Raw genomic sequence first — 14,169 nt, 5'->3', positions numbered from 1 at the left:
GCACCAAGGAGGAAGGTGTTGATGGCAGTTTGTCTCTTTTGTGTCAGTGAAGCCTTGCCGCCAAAAACGGAGGCTTTGCGCACGTATGGAGAAAAAGCAGCTCTGCTGGGAGCACTTCCACTGCTACTTGGCTTGTGTAAGCCCTGGAGAGAAGGGGAAAGGAGCAATAACTTCCTTGTAATTTGGGTGGAATAATCCCTCGCACCTTCTGTGTCTGTGTAACTGCAAGGGTTATACAGGAGTGAAGTGATTTGTTTGGGTGCAGTGGGTGCGAGCAGTTCCTTTGTGTCATTTCTAGACCTGAGTCTCAACTCTCCAGCACCTGCCTTGATGGGTAGACTTGGCTCAGCCCCTCAGGGAAGGGTTATGGCATGGCAGAGCAAGGGTGTGTGCTCCTCCAGCACCGATCTGTGCATTAAGAGGGGTTAGTTTTCCCTTCCGAATGAATCGCAGTCCTCTCTATACACTGCCCACCCTTCTCATAGACACCCTTTGAGATGAGCAGCAGAAGAGCAGAATACTGATTAGATGTAAATTACATGGCAGAGACTCGTTACTTGCCTAATTTTAAATCCTGAGATATGCAGTGTGAAAATGATGGCAGAATATGGCCCTGAGCTTGGATGGAAATGGTCCGCAGCATCACAAGCGAGGAAAATGCTTCGTAAAGGCAGCAGTAATGCCAGTGGCAGTGGTAAGCAAAAGCAATTAAGCTATTTAGGGTAAAGTTCTCTGTGACTGGTTAGGAAAGAAAATGTACATTCATTTCAGATGTGGTAAGTGTTTCCTAAGTTGCTGTATCAGCTGCTTGAGCACAGCACACAAATTTCAGCCAGTTTGCCAATTAGACCCTCATGCAAAAGCTGGGATTTTTGATAGCTGGCAGAGCTTGTATTAATTCTTTGCAAGGTCTGATGTGCTGTACTGGCAATAACACCATGGTTGGTTATGGTGGGTTTGCTGGCTTTGCAATAGGAAATTTCTTACAATGATTTTTAAGGGCAAGTGAATTAATTACACTGAGATTTCAGACTGAATCTGTTCATCTCTTATCATAACCCCATTTCAGTGCTCTGGCAGCATATGGGAAGTAACACTCCATGGTACCTGGATGACATGTCTGCTGAGTAGCTTGAAGCAGTTTTCAGCTGATTGTGTCTGATGGTGTTTGCAGAATGTTGTTGGAACCAGATCAACTCTCTGCAGATTAAAACCAGTTGCAGTGTCTACGCCTGGATCTATTGTTCTAGTGACAGACTCCCTAAACTCAGCATAATTTAGACTAATAGTGACAGTCCTTGCTTTTAGCAAAACTCAGCTGACTCGGGATAAAATGAAATGAAGTAAGAGTTCAGTAACTCTGAATATCACCCAGAAATTGAAAATAATTCAGCAGAATTGCAATGTGGTACACAAGCACTCCTAGACTGTGGTCTTCAAGCTGAGGTGAATGACCCATAGCTGGTCCCCATAATCTTATTAAATAATGTTTTCTCTTAGAGCCTTTCTGAGAACTAGGCATAGATGTGATTCTTGTAAAATCTGGTGTGATGGTACATACAAAATATCTGGAAACTGCTGGTTAAACTGATGCCACAGCTAGTTATGCCTGGCTGCAGTAGGTCCTGCATATCCTGTCCATACTCACTGGATGAATTCCCACCACACAGCCCTGCCCAGGAGAGCACACACATCTCCTGCTTGAAGAGAGAAGCTGGGACAACTGTTTTGTGCAGTTTTTTAGAGCTGAATGGATATGCTGAGATGTGAAAACTGCTGTTTTCACATTTTTTTCTTAAAGCTAGATAATTTCCTCTGCTCATTTGTGTCAGGAAAGGGCTTGGGAGGCAATGTACAGCTGCAACCAGAGGACAAGAGTCTCCCATCAAAGTGGAAAGCTGTATTACAGCTGGCAGTATCTTCGCACGGTTTCTCTCCCTTGGGACAAAATGCATGCTGTTAATTTAGAAAAGGTCCATTAAAGAATTTAACCCAAGTAGGGTGGTGTTGTGTCAACAGTAAAAAAGGGGGAGCAAATGACTGAGCTCAGAGTGTGAGGCATGACAATTAACAGGTTTGAGCAGGATCCTGGGGAAAGCAGTGCTCACTACAGCAGGAGTCTCTGGTGGAGAAACCAGGACAAAGTCAGGACTGGTTAATGCATATCTGCTGTATTTATTAATCAGTTGGATTATATAGCTGGTGACAGAATATGGTCAAGTGCCAAGAAAGTCAGATTTAATTTAGCAGCCTGGGCATAGTGAGCTTCGGCATTTGTCTCCTGCTGTCTGCTTCCCCTTTCCTGAATTTCTTTGTCTTTTCCCCCACCTTTTTTTTTCCCCTTATGTTCTTTTGTTTCAAATTATTTCTCAAAGTGTTTTCCCCTTTTTTGTAATGAACCAGCCAGGGGTGCCTTGGATTAGTTCCCTTTTACTTTCTCTCAGTTCGGCTTCCTTAGATGCTCCTTTCCTGGCTGTCATCGAGTCCCTGGATGAAATCCCAGCTGCTTTGAGAGTTTGTCCCTCACTGGGCAGAGATTTCTCCTCTGTCTTCCTTCAGTTTCCTCTCTGTATCTGTGTTTTTTCCAATTACTCAAACCATTCATCTTGCCCATCCCATCTGCTCGCTCTCTCTCATACTCAGCTATGGTTCGGAGTGAACTCAGCAGGCTGTAAGATTAATTTCTGCTATTAACTGTTTCACTTGTCTGGCCACTTCTGAGCTTTACAGAAAGCAGGCTCTGTAAAGCACAATATTTTGGAGGACTGATGAAAGGCAAGTGCAATCTTCTCTTGACCTTACAGTGTTGTTCTGCAGCAAAGCACAACTGTGACATACTGAGCTTTCTAGAATCTCATTTTCTTGGGCTTGGCTTTACCACTGCTTGTAAATGGAAGGAGCCACATTGCACTGGTAGCCATGGCATCAACTCCTCTCTGACCCCAAGCAGAAAATGCTCCAGGCAGCAGGATAGGGCACACAGGCTGGTCTGCCAGTCCTTGAAGTCAGTAGCTTGAGTTGTTTAGGTGCAGGCACTCTCCATGGCACAGTTGGCACCTCTTCCAGAGGCCATCATTAGCTTTGTCCTCTCTCCAGCCTGATCTGTGGCTTGCTCCTGCCAGCAAGCTCAATTCCTGAGCTTGGGCTTCTGAGCTCTGTGAGTAGAGAAGAAATAGGACATGAACCTGGATGAGCCCTGGCTCACTGCCTTAGACCCACCTGCAGGTTTCTCTTGAAGGTCTCTTCTAATAGCAATGTTCTTTCAAGGAAATCCTGTGCATTCTAACAGGAGAGATCAGTTTGCTTTGCCTCTGTCTCAGGATGACTCCACCAGAGCCTACTGTCCACACCTGTCATTTATAACCTTTAACATGAGAAATATAAGCTCTGAAATGCCTTTTTCCCTACATTGCCACTGTGTTGCTATGGTTGTTTTATTGATAGGGAAGAAGAATATTTTCTGGGTCTAAAGAGGAGTGGAATTACTTGTATATGAAGAAGAGCTCAAAATTCAAACCTCATGTTCAGGGTCAGAGAACAACAGCTGAACTATTGAATGAATTACCTGTTGCTATAAACCATACAGGAAAAGCAAAAAAAGCATTAGTAGTATTAAGGTTCTCAATAAATGTCAGCATAGGTTAGCACCGACTCATTTCAGGAATTGCATTTATCATGCAGTCCATGAAGTTCAGACTATCTAACGCAGAGAAATCAAATCCTTACCGTTCAGATGAGATCTCTAGAGTTTTCCCATAAATAAAGCACATTCCGGGGTTTCTCCAGGAGATGGCAGCAACATCCTGCAAGTGCGGCTGAATGAACACCGCGGAAGCCTGAATGTTGTGCTGAGGGGCACTGGGTTATTTTTAGATTCCTTCGTGTTAATCTTTTTAGTTTTTGTGTTGCCCATACGATGGTAGGCATGCAAAGTTCAGAACAGGGAATATGCACTGGAGTGCTCCTGCTATTGGTCTGCTACTTGTCAATCTTCCGTCAGTGCTGGTAGTTTTAAGGAGGATGCAAGATGCTTAAAGCATCGCTTTTAGTCTTACTCCCACAAATGTGTTAATGATAAGAGTTTATTCTTAGGTGGCTTTTGGAGCTGTTCCTGGAGGAAGGCTCGGTGCAGGCAGGGCTGCTGGAGCAGGCTGGCAGCGAGCAGAAGCCCATAGAGGGCAGCAGTAAACCGAGTGGTGTCTGGGCGACGCTGTGCCAATAGACGGGTCCCCCGACTTCAATAAATTACATTTTATTAGTGAGAGATGCCACTAAAATACGTGCTGCGTGTATCTTTGTAGCCGAGCAATTTGGCTGGAGTTTGAAGGCAAAACCTCCCAGCCCAGCCATGCTCCCATCTTTCAGGATCTCTCCCAACTTCCAAAAAATGACAAGCACAATTCATTGCCACCCACCAGAGTTTTAAAGTTTCCTCTAGAGGTCAAGAAAATGTCCAGATGAATAAAATTACGTCAGGCGTCCAGGATGTGACACAACCTTAACAAAGTCATTTGAAATCATTTGACAGTAAATTTCCCTGTGAGTTCCTCGCCTGGGGCACGGAGAATCCTCTCCTCTCCTGGCTGGATGAGCTCCTTGCCGAGCATCCAGAGCAGGCACGGGGCCTTGATGTGGCCTGATGGGCTCCTAAAGGCGATTCGGGAGCCTGGCAGAGCCCCCGCAGCTGAGTCGGCTTCCGTCAAGAGCTTGACATTGAATGTATCGTGTCATGCAGATGGTACCTCAGAGGAGTGAGAGCTGCCATTTACAGCACTGATGACAACAACTGCCGAGATCAGTGGCATCTTAAGATTGCTTTAATATGACTGGCACCTAGCAATTTAGCTCACATTGTTTGTGACAGGGTGTCACTCTTGCACTTGTCTGGGGATGAATGATAGAGGGTTTCAAGCCGTGGAGCTTCCTCTTTTGGAGGAAATTAAACCGCTGTATGTACTGATGCGGAGAATTAGGTGTGTGCTGCGGGAGGGTGTGCTAAGAGAAGGCTTTGCAAAAGCCTGGTAAGAAGTTTAGTCTGTCTCTAATGGGTAATCCAAATGTCTCTAGTTTAGTCTGTCTCTAATGAGCATCCAAATAACCCCTCCATCCCCCATCCCTACAAACGCGCTGTAAGCGCTTTGGATTGCCTCGTGGTGGTCACCCGGTGCCATCTTAGGTTTGTGATTTTCCTCAGGTTAGTCAATATACATTTGCTATGTGCAGCTACCGGGAGAAAAAAGCAGAACCTCAAGAGCTGCTGCAGCTCGACGGATACACTGTGGACTACACCGACCCGCAGCCAGGTACGGGCGGCGGCTCCACTGCTGCCGGGCTCAGCGCTCCAAAGGGGCTCCTCTCTCCTCCCCTCCCTGCCTGCAGCTGGGCTCTGATCAGCATTATTCTAAACATGTTTGTCTTTATATCGATCATTGCTGTGCATGACTTTCCTAACTCAGTCCCTTAGATCTATTTATAGTAGTTGCACCAGAGGAGGGAAAGACTCATCTCTTCTGGGGAGACTAAGTGAATTAGACACTTAAATCCCAGTGAAATGTTATTGTGAGCTGAATGCTCAGATTGGGTAATGATCTAACCTGTGCCTTCAGATTATATTCCCTAAATAAAAGGCTAGCAGCCATGCTTGTCTTCATTGTGGAAGCATTTTTGCCTGCCCCATTCTCTCTAGGGTGGATGTCAGTGCATGGAAAGAGCAGGGACAGAAAACCCCTGGTACCTGGAGGCACCTGTTGGTGCCTCCCTTATTCAAGCGGATGAGCAGCATTTTTCTTTTATTTCAGTGGGACGACATGCTGAGCATGGTGATCCTCACCATGCCCTGGGTAATGGTATTCCCAGAAGAGATGAGAAAAGATACAGTAGGTTGTTGTCAAGCCCTTTATTCCCTTAGTTCTGGTATCAGGGAGATGGGAGGATGGGTGCCAAATCAGGGCAAAGATAGAAATAAGGATATCACCCAAGGACCTTTTTCTGCAGTGTGAGCACTGATGCTTTCAGTCTAATGGGGAACCTCCCACTCAAACCCCATTTTTAATTGGGCTCCAGTGATGTCCACATGGGACTAGCACAGATGGAGCTGTAGGTGAGAGAAGCAATTAATCCAAGTGTGTTGGGGCATGTTTTAGTAATTGGGTTACCTGGGGGCCTGTGGGCTGTGTTGCAGGTGAGTTTGGTGCAGAGGAGGGGTCTGAGCTGGGAGCAGCAGGGGACTGGGTGAAGAGACACCCGAGCAGTGGTGGGGTGGGAAACTGGGGGAGATCTGGCTGGCCTCAGAGTCTGTGAAACTGCATTGTCACTTCCTTTCCTGCCAGGTTTGGATGGTGGCAGAACATTCTTCAACGCTGTGAAGGAGGGAGACACGGTGATTTTTGCGAGTGACGATGAGCAGGACCGTATCCTGTGGGTCCAAGCCATGTACCGAGCCACTGGCCAGTCTCACAAACCTGTGCCACCTACCCAAGTGCAAAAGCTAAATGCTAAAGGAGGAAATGTACCCCAGATAGATGCTCCAATCTCTCAATTTTGTAAGTAAATAAGTTCTCCTAGACAGCCAAAGTCTTTGATGGAAAGATTTTCTGCACTGATGTAAATCAATATTCACACACGTTTCTGATTTCAAAACAAAATGTTATTTCATTATCGTAAAGCTTCTTTTTACATCAGTAGATCCAGAAGCAGTTAACCTGTGTGTTTGACAGAACCAAACCCAAGAAACAAAATTCCTTGGGGAACTTGTCAATGGGTATTTTAAAGTGCAATACTTGATGGAGGAGAGAGACTGGGATCTGAGAGCCTGAGACCCACCTTGCCTTCCACAGACACGTGTTTTACCCCCACACAATAAATTGCACACCCAGATCAGAGCAATTCATTAGCACCATTAGCTGTCTGTCAAATGCATCATGCGCTCAAAACTACAGGTGCAAATCTTGCAAGTATGAAATGCACACACAAAAAGAGGTCTCCTGTTGAATATTCAACTGTAGGAAAACATATGGTATTTTTAACAGGTTGCTTTGCAGGCCAGTTAGATGTGAATTTAAAGCAATCATCTTTTAAGCTGTAGCTATGCTGCATGTCCTATGCAGTTACACACACTTTGCTTCATCTGAAATTTAGAGCAATTTCTTTTCTCTTGCAAATGTAATTTGATTATAAACCACACAAATGCCTCTTGGCTCATTTTTCTTGAAGGTCTCAATCATCTGCAGCCCCTTTATTATGTAACATACAGCAGTTCTTGCTAGTTTCAGCAAAATTTAAGAATTATTATCTCTAAATATAAGTAAAATAAGGAAAAGTGGTAAATATTAAAGAATTCTTCTGATTAAAATAGATTTCAACTTTTTAAAATAGTCTCTGCAAAGCAGTTATGGAGTATATTGTTGTAAGGAACTCAGAAAATCTGAGCTTTCCTTATCAATAGCATTTGACCATCTTTTATATTTTTTTAACTTCATGTCAGTATTTATAGAAAGTGACAGTACAAGGCATACAGCTCTATGACCAGTGCTGCAGCAGAAAACCTCTGCTTGCTGCTTTTTAAATTTTTTGTGTTTTCCACATGCCGGTGTGTTTTGGCCTCCCTTCTGCCTTGCGTTGCAGTTGCTACAAGTGAATTGTAGTGTGATGCAGTGTGGTAACCTATAGTCAGTGTTTTCATTTCAGTGATCCTCATCCTCTTCATTGCAGTCACTGACTTTGAGAGTGCAAGGTGTAAAGAACTAGGGTTGGGAAGGAAGGACACCTCTCAGAGAGTCTCCCCAAAATGGGATGTGGGAATTGGCCTCTTGCAAGTGGGACATTTACTGGCTGTGATAAGCCTCTAGGCCTGGCTGAGTTGTGCTGACCTGAGAGCATTCCCAGGGATTTATGTCCCTCTGCCCAGAATGTTTAATCAGAGAGTTCTCAGATGCAGCAGGCACAGGTCCTTCTACTGCTGCTTTTTCACATGCTAAAACTCTTCAAAGCATAGCAAGGGGGAGCAACAGAGGGATTCTGCCTGTGGCTCCCTCTCCTAACAAGTGATGCTGAAGGCTGCTCTTAGTTGTGGGGATGGTGCCCAGAGGATGCACTCCTGTCCATCCCAGCATGATCCCTGCAGAGTAGGAGGAGAACAGAGAACATCAAACTCAGGAAACACCTTTCCTTCCACTCTTCTCCCATTCCTGCAGACATCAAGCTTGGAGAATTTTTCTGCTGGGTAAATTCCTGATATTTACAGTTTTCAGTTCACCAGACCAATACAAGGGTCAGGTGAGGTGTTGCTTTCCAAGACACATCATAGCAGCTGTAGCAAAATCTGCCAGGATTTTGAGGAGGGAAAGGGATTGCCCAGGGCTGTGAACACTTGGGTGTATGATTTGCTTGCACAGCCAAGCCCTGTATTTGTGGGAGAGCTGAACCTCTCTGCTTAGGGTACCTGGGGTGGGGAAGGGCATTGTCCTAAGGCTTGTCCTAATCCTTGCCACAGATCAGGTAAGTCAGTGACTGGGCCCAGGAGTCAACTCTGCATCTACACAGCCCAGCATGTCCATCAGAGCCTTGTGGTGCTTGTGGTCCTCCAGATCTCAGCCTGACTGTGCTCAGAGCTATAGACGTGCCACAGGCTTGACCTTGTTTTTGCATCTCACTCACTTGCCAGGAGGCAGGGCTCCCTCATCCTTGCTTCTGGTGAAAACAGCCAAGATTTCACCCCCTGGGCCCTCCAGGGCATTCGAGGGAGTCAGGATCTGACCTCAGTTTCTCTCACTTGTTCTGATGCCAATACCAGCTCCAAATCTGGATCATTTTGTTTTTTTATAACACCACCACCCTCTTTCCATCCACAATGTATTTTTCTGTGAGTTGCACTGCATCAGTCTCCCCTTTTTGCTGCAAGAACTCAGAAACCCTCTTGGATGTGTTGTGCCAAAGCTAGATGATGAGACTAGTTGGCTCATCAGTCCATCAGTGTGATGGTTTACTACTTGAGCATCTTCTGGGCTAGTGTGTTTTGTCCTTGGTTTTCCTTCTTCCTCCCCCTTTTGATCTAGATCCCTCTGACAGGTCTTTGTGTGCATCCTACAAGAGGAGGAGGGCAACATGCCATAATACACCTTCATCTCAACAGGAAAGGCTGCTCATTTTTCATATTTCAACATGTATACATGACAGTGCTCATTGCAAAAGTCATAGGGCATAGCAGTTAAATTATCTGGAGCAACAATGAGTCATGCATGCCACATATGGGGAGTCCTAAATGCACAAATACAGATCTCAGCTCCTTCAGTCTTGAAATCCGAACATACCAAGTATTGCATTTTTAAAAGGGTCTACGTTTGTTATTGGTTTTGTATTTGGCTTGGGTGTTGTGGTTTGGGGTTTGGGTTTTGCTTTGTTTTTTTTGCCCGCGGAAAGGTAAGGACTTCTGTGAGACATTTTATTCTTGTACGTTTATCTCTATACCTGTCATATTTTTATTTTCTTTGTGCTTATTAGAGGCTATGGTGAATGAGGATGTGCAAAGAAGTAAATGTTAAGCCATTTGACGAGTAACTGTTGTTACAGCTTCCATGTCGTAGCAGTCCGAGGCGGCTCATGCGCATGCATGCACACGCACAGAAAATCCAGCCCTCCATGCCTGGCCTGGAGCTGTCTGTTGCACAGAAACTTGGGAAGCACATATCTTGCTGTTTGGGAAACTTGGGAGAAACAAAATTCCATTTGGCTCTCGCCTCTTTTGACTTACTAAATATAAAGTTTGAGCAGCACTCAAATTCTCATCCACAGTTCAATGGCAGCACTTGACTTAGAAGGAAACAGACAGCTCCGAACCAGGGTGGAGTTTATTTTATTTGCAATTTAAGTACTGAAAAAATAGATCCTGCTATTCATTAATTTTTGTATGACTTACAATTCCTTTTACGTGGGTGAACAATACCTGTTAGAGTGAAAAGTTTTGCTTTTTTTGTTTTGCTGCAATTTCAAAGAAAAACTCCATTTACACAAAGCTGTGCTTTTCTCCAGTGTTTGCATTATAAAAGAAAAAAACCCAAATTGTTCTTGTTTACTGTTGAAATCATTCACAGTATTATAGTCAATAATGCTGCCAATACATATTACACCTTTTGGCAATATTTAAGCTTCATAAAAGTGGTCACTTGTCTGAAAGCACCAATCTTTGTTGTGTGTTAGTGATGTATCAAAGAAAATTCCCAAACATGCTCAACGTTCTCTTTTTTTTCCTTGAAGCACTTTTTTTTGACGTGAAAGATTGGTCTGTACTTGTTTTACGTATCATTTGTGGTTATATTTAGTTTTTGATGTCTGTTTATATTTAATAACTGTTAATCACACCATTTACAATGAGTTGGTTGTTTTGAGAATTTGTGATGATTTGTTCCCCCATAATAAGTAGCAAGGTTTATTGAGCTGCTTGAGAAATTTTCAGCTATAAGTGGTTTTCTTTTTGGTTGGTTTGATTTTCTTTAAGTTTCTTTTTCATTCTTTGCTTGAACCCAAATATTTAGCTGCTAGGTTAGGGCTCCTGTCTGCTTTCCTGAGCCTTGTTGCTAGTCTTTATGTTATTCTGGTTTGTTCCTTCTTACCCTGCTAACTTCTAGCTGGACTCAAGGGTAAGTGCTTCCCTGTAGCTAGCACAGCTCAGATAATCAGACTAGATTATCTGACATATGCAATGTGCTTTTTTTTTTCTCTTAAATCTTTCTCATGTTTAGATTTTGTAGTACAAACTTTCCATGTTATTTTCCTGAATTGAGATTTGAAATGTAAGTTTCCATACTGAAATTGGGATGCATGTGATGTTTGCATAATTGCCTTCTCTCCCTGGCTTTCACATTGGCATCAAGTGATCCTCTTAGTAAAGCCAATCATTAACATTTCTATTTTTCATTCCAAGATGTAAATAGTAATTAACATCACAATAAAACTGTAAATAATACCTTCTTTTGTTTCATGGAAATTACATCTAGTTGACTGCTTCCTGCCTGAAAACAGATCATTTTGCACTCTGACAATATCCTTTCTCTCCGTGCCGATGATTAGCTTGGTGCAGCGCACCAGAGTGCAGGGCTAACCATGGACTCCTCAAAGCATAGAAAAGTAGGGAAGGAGACCCCAAGAGACCCAGAGAAGGTGCAGGACTCCAGAGGAGGCCCCTAGAAACCCCTCCACACATGCCCTGTGAAAAGAGCCCTGAATCATCGAGGTTTGATTAGTTCCTCTCCCGTTAACGCGGCAGGGAATGATTTCAGCAGCAAGTGGCAGCTCTCTGGGTCACCCTGCATTTGGAGAGGCTGGCCTGCTCTGACTTAAATGTATTTTTCATGGAGGAGTGCTGCTGTTTCCCCAAATTATCGTAAATTATTGTTTTAGCATGGGTCTCAGTCACCAATCAAAGCCGTGCTAGTAAAAAAATAAGCCAGGGGAATTGCTATTTTACTTTTTCCCACTGGTATACCTACTGTGCAAAAGATAAAAGCCCAGACCTGTGCTGTAAGAGAGCTTCTCCTTAGTTTGTTCAGTCCTAAACACACCCAGTTCAAATCCTTTATTGGTGGTAAAATCTTCTGTAATATCTGGTTAGTGCCTGCTTTCCTTAGGAGGGAATAGCATCAGTGGGTCATGAGAGCTGGCAAATATGTATCCGGAGTATCTGAATGCAATTATGAGAAGGAACAGGCGGTGTCATCCCTCTTGGCCATCAACAAGACTCCTTTTTTCCTTCCTCCTCCTTTTATTTCTTTTTTCTTCTTTTTCCTATGTGTGAGTATGTGCGTGTGTGTACAAATATCCCTCTGGGTAGCAGGCAGAATTCCTTCTCAGCGGACACTTTCTTTTTTCTTTCTTTGTTTTGTTTTCTAAATGTTTGGATTTCCAAATAGAATTCTTATCAGACTTTACTGCAACAAAAAAAAAACAACCCACAAAAGTGTAATTTCAATGAAATACAGATTTTTGCCACTTTGAAAGAAAGAAAGAAAGAGTGAATGAATGAATGAATGAATGAACCTGGGTTTGGCAACATTACATGTATTTGCACTACAATGCATCGCTATCTTATTAGATTATTAGTTTTGTGCTTTAATTGCTTTACTTTTTTAGATAGTTAAAGATATCATGAGAACGCTGCTGTGTCTTCTGTATTGTCAACTTGCAGATGCTTCATTGCAAGAATGCAGAATTAAAATGTTAAATCAGTCTCACATAACCTGCATGAATTTAAAACTAGCCTGTAAATCTTTTCTACATGCTTTAAGAAGCCTGGAACTCTAACTTATGAAATACAAATTCACAGGTTTCTGCAGCTATCCAATTCAAAATATTTTTAAGTAGTTATAAAGATGCTGTGAAACAATGTTTTATATTATAAATAGCTGTTCTAAAACTGTGTTTTTAACTTGCCACACAAGGAATTATGTAAGTGCATACTACAAATTCTTATTCATCTAACTGCCAATCCTTAGACAACTTAGATTGCAATTCAGTGCCTGGTGTGTCTGGTGATTTACAGGAGCATTCATAACAATTTATTGAAATTTCTAACTGAAGCAGAAAAGAATTTTTTTTGCAGCAGGGAAAAAGCCATAAGGAATAAACAGCCCATTATATTTAAAACTGTCTTCTAACATGCAATAATATGAAGGGGAGAAGAAAGAGCTCTTGGCTCTGCAGCTGAGAAGTGAATTGGGGCTCCTGCAGTGGCCACAGCTCTGCGCAGGGAGCAGGTTTGGGGAGCAGGTTGGGGGAGCAGGTTGGGGGAGGAGGTTTGGGGAGCAGGTTAGGGAGGAGGTTTGGGGAGCAGGTTTGCAGAGCCCTGAGCACACACACATCACTTCTCAGAGGTAGCAATGCCACAGTGCACAGCGAGGAGGGGATGCGGGAAGTCACCAGATAACACTGCTAGCAGCTCACTCACAATCCACCTGACATTTTATTCCAGGTACAGGGATTCAGTGTTTCCCCCTCCAGAACATCAGTATTTGCTAGCGAAGCCTCTTGCTCCACACAGGCAAACAAAATGGGGTTTTCAGGCACTTCCTTGGGTATTTCTTTCACAAGTCACAGCCCAAACGTGTCCCTGAGCAGGAGGGGACCCCGCTGCCCCTCAGGGCAGGCAGTGGGTTGCAGTGGGCACTCCATGAGCCACCTGCCATGGTGCATTGCTGGCCAGGCTGGAAAAGTTCTCCCACTTTGCCCAGCCAGGCCAGCAAAGACTTTTCTAGAAATATCTGTAAATGAATAGCTGCCATCAATCATTGTCATTCCTTTATTTCATGTCTCTGATGAGGTTGACTAGTGTCATTGTTTGTTACTGTCCAAACCACATCTTCATTCTTGTAATGTCAAGCAGATATGACAAGCACACATTTTCCAGATGAGTAAGATACAAAGTCACCTTTTAATTTACAGTTGTTTGGGTTTTTGTTTGTTTGGTGGATTTTTATTTTCTTGCAACAGGGAAATGTGTTGTAAAATTTACTAGATTTTCAGTTGCCTTTGGTACTAAAACAAAGTCACTCATTAATGAAAAGAAACAAATCTGGAGTGAAAAATTCTTACAATAAAATGGCTACCTAAAGCCTTTTATAACAAGAATTCTTTTATGGAGCTTGTCCCCCACTATTAACTTCACTGCTCTCAAAGCAAAATCTGCCAAAATTATTGCTGGAGCAAAAGAAATGCAGAGAGCAGGGAAATACATTTAAGAAAAAAAAAGAATAAGGGATTTGACTGATTTGTCTCTTCCTTTTTAAATAACAGATAGATAAAGAGAAATACAGCCCTCAGAGAACAGAACAGTGGGACAGTCCTTTGGTTTTCATGATTCTTGTTACTGTTGAAATCTTTGTGTTCCTGACACTGGCAGAGTTTTAAGATTCTGATTTCAAACACACATAGGGAGGGTGTGTATGACAGGTCCAGTTAATGGAGTCAGCATAAAATGCAGACAGGACAAAATAAACCCAGCAGTATTTTAAAAAGGCAGTAATGCAGGGGACCGAATGTTATATAAAAGGCCAGAGTCTGCAGTTTTGCAGAAGAAAGGTTTGTGGAGCCTGTGCTGGCCATGTCCCTCCACTGGCAGCCTCCCTCCTGAGACCACCATCGAACACCTTTCAGCTGCAGTTGTGTGCAGCTTGTCTAAAT

At 43.3% G+C, this 14,169-nt stretch overlaps 1 protein-coding gene across 11 annotated transcripts in view; it reads left to right on the top strand.

The window, feature by feature from the left end:
• The window catches only part of CADPS (calcium dependent secretion activator), a 205,224-nt gene that overhangs the window by 102,172 nt on the left and 88,883 nt on the right, over positions 1-14,169 (top strand). For 10 of the 11 annotated variants that reach the window (XM_039734113.1, XM_039734111.1, XM_039734112.1 and 7 more), the window contains exons 10-11: positions 5,195-5,303; positions 6,330-6,542. In XM_039734113.1, the coding sequence (XP_039590047.1) occupies positions 5,195-5,303; positions 6,330-6,542 (322 nt within the window). Of the gene's footprint in view, positions 1-5,194; positions 5,304-6,329; positions 6,543-10,622; positions 10,635-14,169 lie in introns of all 11 variants that reach the window. The other variant, XM_039734102.1, reaches the window with a different exon arrangement.

The sequence above is a fragment of the Passer montanus genome, unplaced genomic scaffold (genome assembly GCF_014805655.1).
Source record: "Passer montanus isolate IOZ18808 unplaced genomic scaffold, ASM1480565v1 scaffold9, whole genome shotgun sequence".
In the NCBI taxonomy this organism is placed as follows: domain Eukaryota; kingdom Metazoa; phylum Chordata; class Aves; order Passeriformes; family Passeridae; genus Passer; species Passer montanus.
This window is presented reverse-complemented; position numbering and strand designations above follow the sequence as displayed.